The sequence below is a fragment of the Coenobita brevimanus genome, chromosome 26 (genome assembly GCF_032717465.1).
Source record: "Coenobita brevimanus isolate Jiangsu-jjx chromosome 26, ASM3271746v2, whole genome shotgun sequence".
Classification (NCBI taxonomy): Eukaryota; Metazoa; Arthropoda; class Malacostraca; order Decapoda; family Coenobitidae; genus Coenobita; species Coenobita brevimanus.
The window spans coordinates 11,471,796-11,492,216 of NC_136979.1; the positions used below are offsets into that span (position 1 = coordinate 11,471,796).

Consider the following 20,421-nt stretch of genomic DNA (forward strand, 5'->3'; position numbering starts at 1 on the left):
ATTACTGATTCAGTGCCAAGTTCGGTGAACACCATACCAAACGTACTTACAATCGCACAGTGTAACAAATCCATTATAGTGTTATAAAAAAAAAAAAAAAAAAAAACTCCATTGCTCCCATCTTATCTGAGCTACAAGTGAAAATTGATGGAGTTCTCACATGGCTTGATGGGCCACACAGAGAATGCAGCCAGACTGCTGGTTGCCCATGTCTGCTCTACCTAATTATTACTGCAAGGTGACTGTTTCCAGGGGGAAGCACTGAGTTGTAGGTCTTGATACTAAATACTCCCCTATGATGTTTAAATGGTGAATATGACATTCTTAGGGACACACGAATAAAGAATTTTAACCAAATATTCCCTGAACACTGTAAGAAGCTACTCATACATTTGTGTGAGTGCTCTTTTGCCAGTCCATTCAGAGCAATGTTGCCTGAATTTCTCCCCTGATTATACATTCTTTGCATATTTATTATCCAGTTCTTAACAGAAAAACAACTCTGTATCTAGTTAATACTGATGTACTTCTATTCAATCAATGATATATAGTGCTGAAGGACATGTAAGGAAACAGATGTAATGGTATTACCTGTGTAAGTTCCTTGGCTATTTCAATAAAAAGTTTTTCTACATTGTCAGCTTCTTTTGCTGAAGTCTCAATGAAATACATGTTGTGGCGGTGAGCAAACTCCTCGCCTACGTGAGTGGGCAGTTCACGGTCCTCACGATCCGTCTTATTGCCTAGTTAAGGGGGAATGTTGCTAGGTTAGTTGTTTCTAATCTCCACTCAAGCTTCACTTACCACATTAGGCTTACCATATTACTAAGTCACTTAGTAAAGAAGACTATAACCCATTCAGCAGCAAAGTTAGTTAGTACTCTATTAGCAAGTAGCTTTGTTAGTATAAGCATCAGTATACTAAAGATTTAGCACTGCTCTCAATATTATGGTAAAAAAAAAAAAAAAGCATAGTGAGTAACTAACTCCTTGTTATCTCCAGTAACAGACAACATCCCACAAAGCTACACCCAGTGTCATACTGCTGGCTAGAAAGAAAGAAAGAAAGAAAGAAAGAAAAAAACTATCCATTGCATACAGCACAGACTAGTCTTTCAGCAAGATAAATTTCATTATAATGTCGTAACTTATGCACAGTAAGCAACTGTATTTAAAAATTAGAGATGCTATCAATGCAACACCGATCACCTCTATCTTTCCACTATACTGTACAATATTAATGGGGTGTTATAAGTGTAAACAATTCTGCAACCTGAGCCACAAGCAATACTAGGTAAAGAAACTGAGCCAATAAAATGTCTAGTTTCATCACTTACAATTGCTGCCTGATCACACAAGCTTACCGGTAATTAGTCTACTGTAAATCATAAGCTGCCCAAAACTAATATCCACAACACATACCTAGTGGTATAGTGGCATAGAATAAACAAGTGACCTTACCAACAAGAACACGCAACACTTTACAACTTGCGTATTGCTCTATTTCCCGTAACCAGTCTGGCAAACAGTCAAATGTGGGCTGCGAGGCAATGTCATACACTAGGATGAGGGCATGGGCTGACCGGTAGTAGGACTGGGTGATGGATCGGAACCTCTCTTGACCTGCAGTATCCCAAATTTGAAGCTGAAAGGAATATTTACTATACTGTATATATATGATATACTGTACAGTACTAACAAAATATTTTCCATAGAATATTCTGCACTTGATTAAAGATTCTTTGCACAAGGTGTCAGATACAGCCTAACAAATAGTGTCAGTACGACAGAGTTAGGGAAATAACAGAGGAATTAGTTGGAGAAGAACAGGGATAGTTGGAAAAGAACAGGGAGGTTTTAGGAAGGGAAGTGGCTGTGTAGATCAGATATTCATTCTTAGATCTTTGGTGGGAAAGTTTCTAGAGAAGGGAAAGAAATTGAAAGCAGCCTTCACAGATGTGAAGAAAGCATACAACAGGATGGATAGACAAGGATGGTGGAAAGTATTAAGAATATACGGAGTAGATGGGAAGTTGTTGAAGGCAGCGAAGAGTGTGTATGAGAGTGCTAAGGCTGCAGTGCGTGTGGATAATGAACTGAGTGATTTTTCTATCTGAAGGTTGGATTGAATCAAGGATGTGTCATGTCTCTGTGGTTGTTCAATCTGTATGTGGATGGAGTTATAAAGGAGATACAACGTAGGGCAGTGGATGATGGAGTGGCCCAAGTGAGAGAGCAGGGTTTGGAAACTCCCTGTACTGTTGTTTGCAGATGAGATTGTGTTGTTAAGCAGAGACGAAGGGGAGCTGTAAGGCTTGGTGGATGGAGTTTGGGAGAATGTATATGAAACGGAACCTCAAGGTGAATGTAGGGAAAACCTAAAGGTGAATATAGGGAAGAGTAAAGTTATGGTCTTCGAGACAAGTGAAGTCAGTGAATGTACAGTGAGGTTAAATGAGGAGGAAAATGAAAATGAGAGTGCATTTAAGTGCTTGGGTAGTGTGATGAGTAAGGACGGAAGTTTAGATGGTGAAGTGCTTGAAAGGGTACATCCATCCATTCATCACCCAATTCTACTGTATGTTCCCCCATGAGAAGCATAGAAGCCCGGGGCCAGGCAAGCTGGTCCTGACATTTATGAGAGTGACCAGTCTCACTCATCCCTGAGTGGCGCTACGTGAGCAATAAACTCCAACTACCCCTTGGATATAAACCCACACAGGCTCAATCCGACTGGAGCACCTTAATTACCCACTAAACCACCAGGTGCCATAATTTGGTTATATGGTTACCACCCAGCATTGTAAATGGTTTCCTGGTGTACAGGAAACTACTTGGCTTGTCACTCAGAGTTGAGTCATCCATGGGCAGAAGGAAGAGGAAAGAAAGAAGGAAAGAAGGACACAACAAGAAAGAAAGGTTGCTGGTTTCTTGAAAGCAGTGATAAGAAACTGGGAAGTGAGCATGGAAGTGAAAAAGTTACTACATGACAGTATTGTGATACCAACTCTAACTTATGGAAGTGAAGCTTGGACTTTGTTGGAGGGACAGAAGTCAAGAGTGAGAATAGTGGAAATGTGTTATTTGAAAGGAGTATGTGGAGTCACATGGACAGACAGACTGACATATGAGAATGTGAAGAAGCATTGTGGTGTGGATGTGGATGTGATAGGATGTGTTAGGAGAAACACACTGAGGTGGTTTGGCCATGTGTAGAGGATGGAGAGTCAGACTGATGAGGAGAGTGTACTGTATGTGAATGAGGTGGAGAAGGGGAGAGGGCGGGGGAGACCAAGGATGAGATGGAGGGTTGGCGTGAAGAAGTATATGAGAAAAGGGGGTGTAAGCTGGGAGCAGGGCAATGAAATGGCAGGGGACAGGGTGACATGGAGGCGATTTGTTTGTGGCCACCCCTTACGGGATTAAGGCGTCTAGCAATAGACAGATAGATACATGAGGTGAAATTTGCATTTTCAGAAGGCACGTTGACAATTATTAACAACAGTACAGTACTGTATAATCTACTGTCTTTATTTCCCATACTTGTAGAGGTTAAAGAATATGAAGGCAGCAGGTGCTGATGAGATACACACAAATATGATACTGTATCATCAAGTAGACAGAGATGAGAGAAATAGCTACATGAGGAAATTTGGTAGAAAGCTAGCATGTTTTAAACTCTACTGTACCTTCACACTACAATCATAGGATCAGACAATTTTCTGAACCATCATCTCACAACCCTAATGTTACTAACACACCCTTGCACTCTTCTCTCTGTTACTACTGTTGTGGCCCTAGGCTCATCTGAATGGGAACCTAGTAGACTGCAGGCTGAAGCTGCCCTTCTACTGCAGTCCACCATCATCTTTTCAGAGGGCATGGAGGGAGCTGAGGGACATTTGTATAACAAGGCAGGTTTTATTTGCGCTGGTATGAGGGACATTTGTATAACTAGGCAGGTTATATTTGTGGTGGTATGAGAAGGGTGGTTAAAAGGGTATACATGGGTGAGTATGAAGATAAGAGGTAGCATGGAGGGTAAAAAATGCACATGGATATGGTAAATTAAAGAGTGAATAAGCAAGGCATGGAAGCCACGAAAGTAAAAGCACAGCTAAACAGAAGAAATGAAAAGATAAAGTATGTATGGAGATACACATGATATGGGCTGCATCCCTTTCCTGAATTTGGCAGTCACTGGGATTATCAATAACCCACTGACAATATGAAGTACATTTTTTGTGCATAGACTGTTATGCCTACGAGGTGTAGCAAAGACTTTTAAGACCTGAACAATAAGTAAATGGATGTATGAACCATTATTAGGAAGTGTTAATCACATCAGTCTGATACTGCACTTTCATGTTCCTGTGTCTGTACCTCTCCCACCCTATGCTGTTTTTTCTTAACTCTGGTCTGTTTGGTCAAGTAAACCTGTTGACAATAGATAAGCTATTGCTGCTGTGGGTCCATCCTACAGTGACAGTATAGTACAGGATATACACTTTGCAGGGATCTGCAACCCCATGTGGGTAACAGTGTCTCTCAGATCAGACCATGGTTATTCCCACAGCAAAAAGAGGCTTTGTTCCTAGGTGGACATTGCAACTACTCCACCTAGGGTGCACACCACCAACACACGCGGCCTCCTCATCAGCACCTCTCACCCCATGTGTTTGTGGGAAATGAAACTGGTGATTATGATCATGAAATTAATTAGGTTTCATTTATAAAGAAAGACTCCACCATGCTTGCATGAAAGGCCATGGTCACCTAATGGTGGCTCTCTATGCTGCTCAATCTCTGGCAGCCTCTCTGTTCAGTCCCTTATCCCTGAGGTCACATTTTAAAACCATGTCCCATGTCTTTTTTGGTCTCCCTCTTGCAACCCTAACTTCGAAGTTCACACTTCTTACTTTCCACACCCATTTGTAATCTTCAGTCCTCTCAATATGTCAGAACCACCTCAATCTGGCCCAACTCATCGCAACACCAATATATTCAAGCTCCATCTTTCTTCGAAACACTTCAATCGCAGTTCTACCCCCTCCCCAGCTTCTCATTCAAGGACACACTACACATTCATATAATCATTCTTAAATCCGTGCATCTGAGCCTACATATATTCTCCTCCTTTACTGCCAAGTCTCACTACTGTATAGCATTACACTCCTATCACATGCAGCATACAAGGACCCCTCAGCATGAAGGGAGAGCCCTCTCATTGTCAAAAGAAGCAACAGCTCTCTGAGCTTCCTTAAACCCTTTCTTACCATAGCCACATACTGTACCTATGACCATCCCCATCTTCAACATATGTCCTCCATATAACAAACCTCTTCCACACACTAGAGAGACTCTCCAGCAGAGATCAATCTTTATATGCCTGACAATCTCTACATGCTCTCCCCGACACACTGCACAAATGAAATCAGCATTATTGTGCAGTCTACCTCAAATACCACTATATCTCTTATGCACCCACTATCACAAAACACTGCACAGGATGGTGTTACTTCCGACACACTTGTGGCAAACTGCACATGGCCACACTTCCTCTGCTTTGAAAGTACTGCTACAGCCCTAGATATCATCACTTTTGTTTTATCCGCATTTACTCTCAACATATTAGATCCCACTCCGTTTCTCCATTTCCTACATCTTTCCTCCACCTCCTGCTCATTCTCGGCAATCAACACCAAGTCATCAGAGCTTCATGCACTATGAAAAACTGTAAGGAGCTCAAGACTGACCCTTGATGCATGCCAACATTCATGGAAAATTCATCGCTCAACTTTCCATTCACTCACCTGGGTGCAAGCACTCATATAAAAAGCCATAACTACACTAACTAGCCACTCCTTGATCACATGCTATCACACTGCCCACTTCACTACCTCCCTAGGAACTCTGCCAATGGCCTTCTCCAAAGCAACATAGTACAGCCCTCTTTTCTTTTCTACTAGTATATATTTTTCTTGATGCAGTTCAACACTGAATATGGATTTGGTGGTCCCTACTGCTTTTCATCAATATTCGCTCTTTCCCTTCTCATACATTCTAGGACTCTCCATTACCTTCATTATCTTGTCCAAATGTTTTGTGCCATTCTAATTTCCCTTTCAGGGGGCATCGCCATTCCCCTTATACACATTTACAGTCACACTCTTCAGCCAGCCATCTGGGACAACACACTTGTCCATAACTGTATTTAACAAATCAGTAACTAAACCCACTCCTATATCTCCTGAAGCCTTCAGCATTTCAGCAGTCAACCCCAAACACATGCTGCCTTTTCCAACTGCATCCTGTTAATTGCTCTGCTCACAGTAGCATATCAATCAAAAGCCAAGGGCCATGCACTGGATCCGCTGACTCCAAACCTCTGTTCCAGTCAAACTCTTCATTCAGCAACTACTAGTTATAATGCTCTCTCCAGGCATCTTTAATTTCCTCACTGTCCACCACTACCTTTACTTCATCATTTTTCATACACTGTTCACCTGAGATATATCTGTTTTCCCTATTCATCTGATCTGCCAACTTAAATATCATATCTTTCCTTTCAGTGCTTTTTGGTTATCCAGTGAAAGGCCCTGAAACTCAGATTTTAACTTGTATACCTCCTTTCTAGTCCTATGCTTGGCAGCTACGTACTTCTCTGTAGCAACCTCTTTTCCATTCCTGGAAAAGTCTTCTTTCCTCCTTAACTGCGGCTTCTACATCCTCATCCAATCACCATATTACCTTATGTGTAGGAGGGCCCATTGTCCAACCACACACTGAATCAGTAACTCTCAAGAGACTGTTCTTGATAGCACTGTACTGATCATTAACATTTCTGTCGACAGCTCCCAGTTCTGCCACCACTCTACTCATCTCGTTACAGAACATATCCCATACTTCTTGGTTTTTTAACTTCCATATTTTCTTCCTGGGTGCACAGGTCTTCTTCTTCACCACCCACTCCTTAAGCACCATGTCTGTATCAGTAATTTGTGTTGCTGCACACAGACTTCATTTCCTATAACTTCAACATCCCCTAACCAACCTCCTATCAGCCCTCCTGACTAGGAAATAGTCAATCTGGCTTCTATTTCCCCCAGACTCATATGTAGTCAAACTACTCTCTCTCTCTCTCTCTTCATAAAATGCAAGTTGCACATAATCATGACTACCATATTCATCTACATTTCCCTGACAAAATATCTCATACCTCCAGTCCCTCTCTGCAATCATTCTAGCTGACCCTCTCTTAAACCTGACTTTCTATACACAAACGACACCCACTCGACTCCTACTCGGTGACTCTACTACTTTCCCTGCTCTACCCTTTAAACTGCCCACATTCCATGATGCCACTCAAAACCTTGTGGGTGATTTGAAATCCACAGTCTTGCTACTCTTCTATCTTTCATTTTTGTCATAAGTTGTGTAAAATGAAGGAGACAGACAGACCACAGGCCCCACCCACCAGCACAGTCCCAAGCCCAGGAATGGAACCTGGGACCCATAGCCCACCAGCCATGGCCAGTGGCTGTGTCAGTGGTCTCAGGGAACCCTGCCAGGACAGCTACAGGAACACCCTCCAAGAGCACCATGGTTCTGCAACTGCCCTGCCATAACACCCATACCCCATTATCCGGCGCATTGATAACTGGCGCTTCACTAGGCTGAACACAAGAAATAGGGTAACATTCCCACAATCCAAACAATTTGATTGTCCGTCGTCTCACTAGTCCGACATCCCTCCTCTTCCTAGGTTTGAAATGAGGCTCTCCCAGTCCTACCATCCTCCCTCCATCCCCTCTCTTCTCCCCCCCCCATTCCTCCTCCATCTCCTACCACACTCAGGGCTGCCAGGATGTCTCCCTCCATCCCCCCACCATCCCTCACGCCTACTTGTTTCCTGTGTGTGTGTGTGTGTGTGTGTGTGTGTGTGTGTGTGTGTGTGTGTGTGTGTGTGTGTGTGTGTGTGTGTGTGTGTATTTACTTAATTTTTACCTATTTGTAGTATACAGGAATTGAGCAATGCTCGTGTTGTCCTGTCTCCATATCCACATTTATCAAGTCTACCTTTACACGCATGAATGTTTTTCTCAAGCACCACCTTTTCGTCTAAGTCATTCCAAATACTTATGTATTTACCTAATATACCTAATTGTGATATATCGTACAAGGAATGTGCTATGCTCGTGGGTTTCCGTCGCTGTTCTCAATAAGTCAAATTTAGCTTTACACTCGTTTAAGTTTTTAGACTGAACGATCTCTTTGTCCAGGCTATTCCAAAAGTCTATATCTCTGTAAGGAAAGCTATATTTCTTGATATCCTTCAAGCAACTTGACTTTTTCAATTTCATTCCGTGTCCTCTTGTTGCTCTCTCATCCCATAAAAACAGATCTTCTTTGTCAATTTTATCTACTCCCACCATGGTCCTGAACACTGCAATCATGTCTCCCCTCATTCTCCTTTCCTCTAAGGAAGGCAAATCCAGCTTTTCCAGCCTCTCTCTGTATGACAGGTCTGCCAGACTGGGGACCATCTTGGTTGCTGTTCTTTGTATTCTCTCAATCTTGTTTATATCTTTCTTTTTGTTTGGGGACCACACTACCGCTGCATATTCTAACCTGGGGCAGATCACGGCCACCATCAATTTTTTCATCATCTCCTCATCCATATAATGAAATGCTACTCTTATGTTAGTCAAGAGTTTATAAGTCTCTCCAACTATCTTGTTAATGTGCTTTTCTGGTGACAAACTATCTTGGACCAGCACTCCCAAATCTTTCTCCTCTCTCATTTTTGTGATTAATTCATTACCCAAAAAAAAATTCAGTGATGATCTCCTGGTACTTTTACCCATTTCCAATATTTTACATTTCTTTATGTTAAATTTCATTTTCCACATCGGACTCCAATCACGTATCCTATCCAGATCCTCCCGCAGCATTTTACAATCCTCCTCAACCTCTACCTTCCTCAAGATTTTTACATCATCAGCAAACAGACCAGCATAACTGTTCACTCCATCTACCATATCATTTACGTAAATCAGGAACATTACTGGCGCCAACACCGAGCCTTGAGGGACTCCACTTGTTACTTCCCTCCATCCAGACATCCTATCCTTTATTACTGTCCTCATTTGTCTGTCTCTCAAAAAGTCTCTCATCCATTCCAGAAGTTTCCCCTTCAGTCCTCCTATATAATCTAGTTTCCACATTAGTCTTTTATGGGGTACCTTGTCAAAGGCCTTCTCTAAGTCTAAGTACACACAATCCACCCAACCATCTCTCTCCTGTACCATGTCAATCGCTCTTGAGTAAAAGCTCAACAAGTTAGAAACACATGACCTTCCACTTCTGAATCCAAACTGACATTCAGCCAAATTATTCATCTCTTCTAGATATTTTATCCATCTGTCTTCAGGATTCTCTCGCACAATTTTGCGACCATGCTGGTTAGAGACACTGGTTTATAATTCAGGGGTTCTTCCCTGTTTCCTCCCTTATAAATTGGTACCACATTTGCCATCTTCCATTCTTGTAGCACTTTCCCCTCTTCCAGAGAACACACGATTAAACTGTGAATTTTATCCACCAGTTGTTCTCTGCATTCCTTCAGTACCCAATTAGAAATTCCATCAGGTCCTGGGGCTTTCCTTACATCTTGAGTTTCCAGTAATTTATATACTTCCTGTACCTCCACTTTTATATCTTTTATCACCGGTACATTTCTAATCACCCCCTCCCCTTCCACAAACTCTTTTTCATTAGTGAAAACCGATTGGAAACATTTGTTCATTATTTCAGCTTGTATTGCTGCATCTTTATAGACCTCTCCTTTTACTTTCAGTTTGGTGATTCCTCCTTTTGTTTCAGATTGCCATTAACAAATCTATAAAACAGTTTGGGTTCATCCTTGCATTTGTCTATTATACCTTTTTCAAAATTTCTTTCTTCTTCTCTACATATTCTTGTGTATTCATTTCCAATTCTTTTATAGTCTTCCTTTGTTCTGTTGTTACCTCTCATTCTCCAGTTGTTCCACGCCTTATCTCTCTCGTTTTTTGCTATAATACACCTTCTATTAAACCATTCCTTTTTCCTGTTTTCATTCCCTCTTACTATTGGTACAAATTTTTCCACTCCAAATTACAGAGGTCTAGAAAGATATCCCACTTCCTCTGTATCTCTGCTGTTTCTCTGAATTTTCTCCAATTCGCATTTTCGAAAAAGTTTCTCAATCCTGTAAAATTTGCTTTCCCAAAGTTGTATCTTCCCTGTCTCTGAAGCTTGTCTCTTGGTTCGACGTTCCCTATTATCAATTGGAACTCAATGACCACATGATCACTTTTTCCTATAGGACAGAGATATTTCAATGATTCTATTACATCGGGTTCTTTTGTAAACGGTAAATCTAACCTTGCTGGTGTGTCCTCACCTCGAAACCATGTCTCTTCTTTGACCCATTGCATCATCACATTATTCATTATTATATTTAATAACACAGTACCCCACGAATCCTCGCCGCCTCCTGAGTACCATTCCTCCCAGTTCACCTCTTTACAATTAAAGTCACCCACCAAAATCATATTATTGATTTCTCAATTATTTTTTGTAAATAGCTAGCCATATATGACACCATCTCCTGGTATTCGTCATCATTCCATGCTCTCATCTTAGGGGGAACATACTATCTATCTATCTATCTATTGCCAGACGCCTCAATCCCGTTTGGGGTGGCCACAAACAAATCGCCTCCAAGTCGCCCTGTCCCCCGCCATTTCACTGCCCTGCTCCCAACTCACACACCCCTCTCTCATATACCTCTCCACCCCATCCCTCCATCTCATCCTCGGCCTCCCCCTCCCTCTTCCCCCCTTCACCTCACTCACATACACTCTCTTCGTCAGTCTTTCACCCTCCATCCTCTCCACATGGCCAAACCACCTCAGTGTGTTCCTCATAACGCTTCCTATCACATCCACATCCACACCACAACGCTCCTTTATATCCTCATTCGTCAGCCTGTCTCTCCATGTGACTCCACAGGCTCCTCTTAAATAACTCATTTCCACTGCTCTCACTCTCGACTTCTGTCCTTCCAACGTCCAAGCTTCACTTCCATACGTTAGAGTTGGTAGTAATCCCTCTAATATCCGAACGCCCAATATCCGAACATCCCCACTAACTGGACATAATCATCCTGGGATCCAATATTCCCAAAATGGGCCAAAAACTGAAAAAAATTTGAAAAAAATCTGACTTTTTTCCCACCCGTAATTTGAAATTGCCACCTGGCACCAAACAGCTGTTACACCATGGTCCCTTCACCCCTTCCTTCCTCCCCCCTCCCATGTCAGGGTTGCCATTTGGTATTTTTCATTACCAAGTGTGGGCCAATTTGGTAATGAAAAATTCGTTTGGTAATGAATCAGAATAATGCATTACCAAATGGATTTTTCACATGTATGAGGATACACAGGATGGAGATGGTGGATTGTTTGCTCTCTCTGATTAATCTGCTACCCTACATAGCATGAAAATAATCAACATGGTGTTAATTATAAGGAGAGTGATTATATGTATTTCCACTTGTATATATAATTAGTGAAGAATAAATGCTAGCTTTATGAATTTGGTAATGAAAAGTTAAATTTGGTAATGAAAGTTGAGGTGATTGGTAATGTGGCTGTTGTGATCTGGCAACTCTGTTACCCCGTCATCATCAACAGTCACAGCTTAACTACGATGGAAAGCAGATGCTCATAGCAGTGCAAGCCACAGGTGCTTGTTTTTTGTGAATAAACAGTGAATAAACTGCAATACCTCGCCACTAGAACACACAGGAATTTACAGTGTTGTGCAGTATTAAGAAATTAGAATTTAGAGTGCAGAGGATTAACTGTGGACTGCAAAATGGCGGTTCAAACCAGTCCAGGAGCCAGAGACTTGTAAGTACCCAGAATATTTAATATTGTATAAACTCACCTCTAAAACCTCATTTTATGGTTCTTTTGCATTTATTTCAGTCTTTTATGTCCCTTATTGGTGTGATTTGGGTCTTAAATAGGTGCTATGCATGTCCAGAGGGAGTTGTATAGGTGTTTCTCTCAGTTAGGGTCCATAAGTACAAGTCCATAAGCTGGGACCCAATATCCGGACAGGACCACTATCCGGACCTGCCTATGGCCCTATTACGTCCGATATTGGAGGGATTACTGTACTGTCATGTAGTAACTTTTTCACTTCCATGCTCACTTCCCTGTTTCTTATCACTGCTTTCAAAGAACCAGCAACCTTTCTTCCCTGCTGTACCCTTTCAAGCACTTCACCTTCCAAACCTCCATCCTTACTCATCACACTACCCAAGTATTTAAACATACTCACATTTTCCAATTCCTCACCATCCAACCTCGCTGTACATTCACTGACTTCACCTCTCTCAAAGACCATCACTTTACTCTTCCCTACATTCACCTTTAGATTCCGTTTCTTACACACTCTCCCAAACTCATCCACCAAGCCTTGCAACTCCTCTTCGTCTTCACTCAACAACACAGTATCATCTGCAAACAACATACACTACCGCCATATCTCTCTTAACATTCTCTCCAGTTTCTAATTTCATATATATCACTTCAGCCCTGCCTTGTCCCATTTCCACGGTATCTACATTTATGTTGTCCTTCACTGCTATCGTCACTCCTCCTCCCGTTTCTCCTTTTCTGTCTTTTCTCCACAGTTTGTATTTACCATCTCCCAAATGAACATCAATATCTTCTCGTAATTTGGTCTCTACAAAGCACATGACATCAGGTTCATGTTCTCTCAAAAAATCGTTAATTTCAAGCCTTGCCGATATTAAACCATCAACATTAGTATATATCGCCTTCAAATTATTTTTGAAGTTTTTTATATCCTCTTCTCTGCTTCTCTCCGTCAGTAACTTCTGATCTTTCACAGCCATCCCCCTTAGTTTCCTTCACTTCTATTTCCTTAAATACCACTTCCTTACTTTCATATCCATCACTCTTCAAAAAAAAATATTACATTCTTCCCCTGTCCTCTTATCATTTTTTTCCTTTACTTGGTCATTCAATGATTTTAAAACTTCTCTTTCTTTTTCATTCAAATCTTTTCTTATTATAATATTTTCCATTCCTGTCTCTTTGCTTAATTTCCAGGTCACTTTAACCCCTTAACCGAGGGGCATCACTTTTGTGACGCTTGGGAGCAAGGGATCATACTGCTGGGCGACACTTTTGTGATTCTGTGTTATTTTGAATTCGCCCAGGCTTTGAAGTGGTGGCTTGTATCATCTATCAGTACTCCCAATGTCCAACTCTAGTCAGCACTCCTAATCTCATCTGTACTCCCATCCATTGTTGACAATTTAGCCATTTCTCCCCGTTCTTGACTCCCCTCCATTACCCTATCCTCTCGCCTGCCCGGCCGTGCTACGCTAAGTAAATCTTCCCTGGAATTTTTCACTGATTTCATCCATTGAAATAAGCCCTATGCCCTATTCTTATACCAAATAATATATACAAGAAAGAAATAAGGTAAGTGAGAGTGCCATACACCTAGAATTGGCTAATTATCACCTGACAACACCTCACGTGCACTCGTTTGCTAATTTTCGCTGTTTATTTCCACTTGAAATATGCCGTATAATCTATTTTCGTAATAAAAATATATATAAGAAAGGAAGGGAGAAGCCTAAGTGATATTTACATTCACCTGGAACTACCTAATTATTGCAGGCCACCACACTGTATTCTATGCTAAGTAAATCTTCCCTGGAATTTTCCACTGATTTCATTCATTGAAATAAGCCCTATGCCCTATTCTTATACCAAATAATATATACAAAAAAGAAATAAGGTAAGTGATAGTGCCATACACCTGGAATTAGCTAATTATCACCTGACAACACCTTACTTGCACTCATTCGCTAATTTTCGCTATTTATTTCCCCTTGAAATATGACGTATAATCTATTCTCATACTAAAAATATATATATAAGGAGGGAAGGGAGAAGCCTAAGTGATATTTACATTCACCTGGAACTACCTAATTTTTAATGTATTGTCTAGATTTCCTGCCAATCATTTCACTGCTATATATTAGCAGCTGTCAAGAGGCTGATGTTGGCAGTAATGCATTTCCCTAGGTAGGCCACCCCGGCCCACCCCTATCAGTTCACTGTCATCTTCCAATGTGAAGGGTACATCTGTTTGCTCCTGCTAACTTCAGCCACTTTTTACCCCCATGCAATGGGCCCTGTGACCTTTACCCCCTACTAAACCTCGTGTGGGAAGAGGTAAAGGGCTGACAATTGATAGAGAGTGACTATGATCTTTTTATTGAGTGAAACAGTGCAAGTGGAATTGTAAATAAAGTGTAAATAATGTGTAAACAACAAGAAAGCAATGAATGTAAATATAAGGGAACAGTGGAAAATAGTGTTATAAGTTACTTCAAGTGACAGTGCATAACACAGTGTAAATAAAACAGAAATGTAAATAATGTAAATAAAGTAGAGAATGTAAATAGAAATGTAAATGAGTGGTATTATAAGAATACGAGTATATATACTAGGAGCAATGAAAGTGAAAGTTTCACTCTAGCATGTATGAATACGAAGGGTGATCAGAAAGTAATGACAGTTCGTGTTATAACATGAAAACCTTGAATGATGGGAGGTAGGGGAGCAAGGAGAGTGCAGAGTTGCCTGTCCTTACGAGTTTGAACTTGTCGCCGTATGCCTGATTTTTCTTGTTTTATTGTTGTGAGTGAATGCTTCACTCTTGTTTTTGCTCTCTAGCCAGAAACATGGATTACTCGAAAGAAGGCTGCAGGTTCTACATTTTTACGAGGTGGAAACTGGGAAAGAAAGCAACAGAGATTCGAGGGGAATTATAACAAGTTTATCCAGACACTACTCCTTCCCTGGAAACTGTTTCCCGCTGGATTCGTGCTTTCACAGCATGAAAAACTGAATTGAAAGATGAACAACACTCTGGACGCCCCCGGACATCCGTGACCGAAGCAACAACTGTCCGTGCACGGTCCATCATTGACGAGGATCCAACTGTAACTCTTAGGTTCTTAGCCTTGGAGCTTGATATCAGTTATGGGAGTGCATATGACATCGTGCATGAACAATTACACCTGAGGAAGAAGTGTTGTCGATGGATACCCCATTTGTTGACTGATGAGCAAAAGGCTGAACGGGTGAGGATTTGTCGTGTCTGGCTTGCTGAATTTGAACCAAATGGTCCAAAACGGTTCTCAGATGTTGCTACTGGAGATGAGTGTTGGATTTCAGTCTTCACAACCCGTGACAAGCAGTCAAACATGGTGTGGTTGGGCGATGAAGACCCTCGACCTCAGATTTTGAAGGAAGGATTGCGCAGCCGGAAGCGCCTTTTCACCATCTTTTTCAATTCTCAAGGACCAATATGCGTGGATGTGATGCCTGAAAAGTCTACTATCACAGCCCAGTACTACACAGACCAGGTCCTTCCACAAGTCTTGGAACACCCACCCACCCTACTCCCCTGACCTGGCTCCCTGTGACTTTTGGATGTTTCAAAAAATTAAATCTGCCATCGCTGGGAAGCAATTTCATCGCATCCAAGACTTGGCACGGACCGTCAATTCAGAACTCCGAAGTATACCGTCTTCAGAGTACCACGCTTGCTTCATGAAGTGGAGAAAGAGAATGGAACGCTGCATAGAGGTTGGAGGGGAGTACTTTGAAGGAATGTGAGTCATAGTTTGATAGTTCTTCATACTAATAAAAGTTTATGGACTCACTGTCATTTCTTTCTGATCACCCCTCGTACTATGAGTTATGAGAGTGAAGGTGAAAGTGACATTCACTCTCAATGCTAGTATACAGGACGAGAAAGTGAATGCTACGTATTTTACTGAAAGAAATTGAATCCCTACAGTGACAATAAACTACTATTACTGAAGGAAACTTATGGATAAAGACTGTAGACAAACATAAGTGCTATATAGTAACAGAAATATAAACTGTGAGTGTTTTTATGAATAATAGACAACACTAGCGGCGAACGATCGGAAGTGGGATGGTCATACGCCCTCGTAATTAGGGCAACAAGTGCTAAAAATGCATTGTGACCAATTTTTAAAATGAAAAATGGAACTCTCTGGCAAGAAAATTCGGCTCTTATGGCATGTGAAGACTCTACGTGTTGGTGTAAAAAAGTTAGGGAAGATAATTATTTGAATTCAGCTCTTTTCAGTTATACTATCATCCAAATTAAGCTGCTTGGATGATTTGTTTATTAATCAGGATTACTTTATTCGTGTATATCAGAAAAGTTGAATGCAGTCACTCAATGCTGATGATTTCATTGTATTATTTCCTTTATTGACGATAACTGATGATACTGTACAGTACTTTAAAAAATATTCACACTACATTTTTTTTTTTCTTAATGCATCAGAAGTATTTTTTGACAAGATATGCGTGATGCTGGGTGATGATTTTCCACAGGTTAATCATTAGAAATTTTTGCCCGGTTAGTATTAGGGGCCTTAATGGTTAGGCTTAGTGGCAATTTTTTACAAGGGGTCTTGGGAGATAAAACCTCTCGGACAGGTTAGGTTGCGATGCACTTATGTGTCCAGTCAGTGAAATCCTATGTAAACACGTTGCAGCAGGCTTCTAGGGCAGAAATACTGATAATAACTAACTTTATATTTTGTTGGAAGTGACAGTGGAAAGAAATGTGAAAGAGTGAAGGATGTAAGTGGTAGATTAATAACCCATGGGGATTAAGTAAGGACCAGATGGAAAGAATATTTTGAAAGTCTGATGAACGAGAATGGAGAGACCAGAGCAGCTGTAAACATGATTGGTTTTGGGAGTATACACTCAACCCCCTGCTATTGCGCCTAATTGGTCACAGGAAACGCGCATGATAGCTGAATACGCGATAGCTGAACTGAACAATCAATCGGAAAATTTCTAATTGGTTTTTCGGTGGCCAATTTTTCTAACTTTTAACCACTTTATGCCTACGATTTCCTGCCAATCTCTCCTCTAACATGAAATAAAGCATTATTATATTAATAATAACAGTATAATGAATAAATAAACAACATAAAAGGCCATCAAACTTTTATAAGGATTACGGCTTGGGTGGTTTGATGGGTTCCGAGGCTTGGGAGTGGCTTAGTTGCCGCCAGATCTCTTTGGCTGTCTCTATTTCTTTAGTGTCCACAGCTAAAGGGGGTATCACATGGTACCTTATATCAGGAATGGCTGAGGAACATTTAAGTGGAACAAAACTTGGATGCTATTACACACGTTCCTCACACTGTCGTTAGAGCCCCGTCTCAGTTGTTAACACGTGATTACTTTATCGACATCACAGTTTTTTCGGCATAAGAAATATTAACTCTTTATAAGGGTTTCAAAACGATTGATATTTATTCTAAAATACAATATTAATAAGTATTCAGTGTTAGGCTAAATTTCAATGCTGTAGTTCGATATATTCTTTCGAGCCGAATGGGTTTTGGTCACTGTTTTGCCCGTCGTGTCCTCGGCAGGAATCCGTTCAGATGCATTCCAAATGCCTGTGCTATAATCAGGAATTTTACCACGTTACTGTTCCGATTAACTATCGTATCATTTGCAAACCTCATATGAAGTGCCGTGTGAATAAGTTTCGCTTAGCCTGTCTTCAAACTCGACGCGTGATAGCGGTCTTGGGGTGCATGATAGCATATATGGTTGTGCATTTGATGTGTGCATGATAGCAGATAAGCGTGATAGCTGAACGCATGATAGCAGGGGGTTGAGTGTACAGACAAGGAATGCAGTGCCAGCAAACGATACACTAGCACAGGTGGTGAAAGCTGTGAAGTGGATGAAAAATGGGAAAGCAGGTGGGAAAGCAGTTTGGCCATATGGAGAGGATGGAGAGTGAGAGACTAATGAGAAGAGTGTATGTGAGTGAGGTGAAGGGGGGGAGAGGGTGGGGGAGGACAAGTATGAGATGGAGGGATGGAGTGGAGAGGTATATGAGAAAGGGGAGTGTGGCTCGGAGCAAGGCAGTGAAAGGGCCGGGGACAGGGAGACATGGAGGCAATTTGTTTGTGGCCACCCCTTATGGGACTATGGTGTCTGGCAATAGAGAGATAGATAGATAGCTGGGGTTGATGAGGTGTATGCAAATATGATTAAGTGTAGTGGAGAGAGTGGAATGAAGTGCTTCTTGGAATTATGTAAGAAGGCATGGATGAGTGAAACTTGCCAATAGAGTGGAATAAGACTGTGATTGTACCCCTGTACAAAATAAAGGTCAGTGAAGTGAGTGCAAGAATTATCGTGGCATAAGTCTGTTGAGTGTTGCAGGGAAGGTATATGTAAGAATTATTATGGAGAAAGTAAGAATGTCAGAAGGCCTAGGTAGTGACAAACAGGGTGGCTTTAGAAGTGGCAGAGGATGTGTGGATCAAATATTGGCAGTAGGACAGACGGTGGAGAAGGCTCGTGTGAAAGACTATCAGGTGTTTATGGCATTTATAGATCCTGAAAAAGCATATGACAAAGTAGACAGAGAAGGATTGTGGAAGGTTTTGTGCTAGTACGGTGTAGATAGTAAGCTGCCAGGTGCCGTCAAGAGTTTTTATGATGGTAATGAGACATGTAAGGGATAATGGGCATCTAGGTGATTGGGTCATGATGAATGTGGGTGTACAACAAGGTTATGTTATGTCCCCATGGTTGTCCAATATACTGTACATAGAGACTGGATGATGACAGAAGTAAAGACACGAGTAATGGTGACAGGGATGGTGTTGGAAATGAATGGTGATGGATGGAATATCTCAAATTTGATGTATGCTGATGATGCAGTGCTACTTGCAAATGCCAGACAAGAGCTTGGTGGACTAGTGCAGAGTTTTGTAGATGTCTATGAGTGTCGTGCCTTGAGAGTAAAGGCAGAGAAGAGTAAAATGATGGTTACTGAGAGAGAAGGTGACTCCTAGTGTGATGTTACAGTGAATGGAGAGAGACTAGAATTGGTAAGAGAGTTCAAATACAGTAACAGAAATCAGAGGAAAATGTGCAAAAGAAGTGGAAAGTAGAATGACACAAGGAAGGAGAGTAGCTGGTGCTATGAATACTTGAGTGCTGCAGCTGCGCAATACTTACGCGAAGGAATGTTGGTGCCAAATTTAACATACAAGTGTGAGACTATGGTGTAGCATGAAAATCGAAAGTCAAGTGTACCAGCAGTGGAGATGGGACTGCTGAGGAATATATGTGGAGTACAGAGAGTGGATAGGATATGGAATAATGTGATTCATGAAAGATGCAAAGTGAGGATGTCTGTGGACACCAGAATCGAAGAGAGTGTACCAAGATGGAATGGTCACGTGGAGAGAATGGATGACAATAGTGGTGGGAAGGGTACATCTGAGCGAATCTGAAGAAGGAAGGGGGCGAGGTAGGCCAAGATGAAGATGGAAGGATATGGTGGATGAGTGTGTGAGGAAAAGAGGTATTGAAGTTGGTGAGGCTAAGGGATTGACAAGAGATCGAGCTGGCTGAATAAATTTTGTGGAAAGAAGTGCATCACCACGGATTTGGCATCCTTGTTTAACATGACAGCATTCAGATTGGCTCTATCGGATAAGTACCGTATAAGTGAAGCTACAGAACGTGGTGAATTTTTTTGGCCTATCAGATGGAGCCACGATTCCGTGGACTTGAATGATGAGCGAATAGGAGCGTGGCCTAGTGAATCTGGCAAACTTTGGCTGTCTGGACTAGGCTACTCCTCACCCTGCCCTAGAGTGGGAAAGGAGGTCTGGATGATGAGGAGGAGGAAAAATATGGGGCTCCTCAAACCCAACCCCCTATTTTCTATGTAAATTTATGTCACATTTCAGCACGAACTTGATTCAGCACGAGGTTTTACATAACCTATCTCACGCTGTAGAGACCTTACAATACCTAACACCTTGTAAGTGGCAGACATCAACCCACCTCCTGCTCAGGGTCCCCACCACTTCCCCCCCTCCCCTACCCTTCAAGCTACCCACATTACAAGATGCCACTCTGAATCCCCTGGGTGCTTTGGTCTCCTCTGGCTTGCTTTTACGGAGCTTAGTTTTAAAGTCACGTCAGTAGTAAAAGGAGATGGATCACAGGCCTCCCAACGAACAGCCCCAGGTCTATGCAGGGGATCAGGAACCCATAGCCCACCAGCCGTGGCCAGTGGCTGTTGCAGTGGCCTTGGAGAACCCTGCCTGGATGACTACAGGGACGCCCTCCACGCGCTCCCTGGCACTGTAACTCCCCCGCCATTATACATTCAATGATAACGTAGCTTCAAGAGATGTTATTTTCAAGCTCA

The 20,421-nt window shown here is 41.7% G+C and overlaps 1 protein-coding gene across 1 annotated transcript in view; it reads right to left on the reverse strand.

The window, feature by feature from the left end:
- The window catches only part of Rab30 (RAS oncogene family member Rab30), a 123,080-nt gene that overhangs the window by 68,243 nt on the left and 34,416 nt on the right, over window positions 1-20,421 (reverse strand). Inside the window, exons 4-5 of the mRNA XM_080268172.1 lie at window positions 1,462-1,645; window positions 592-743 (exon numbers count right to left, since the gene is read on the reverse strand). Coding sequence (XP_080124298.1) covers window positions 592-743; window positions 1,462-1,645 — 336 coding nt within the window. The remainder of the gene's footprint in view (window positions 1-591; window positions 744-1,461; window positions 1,646-20,421) is intronic.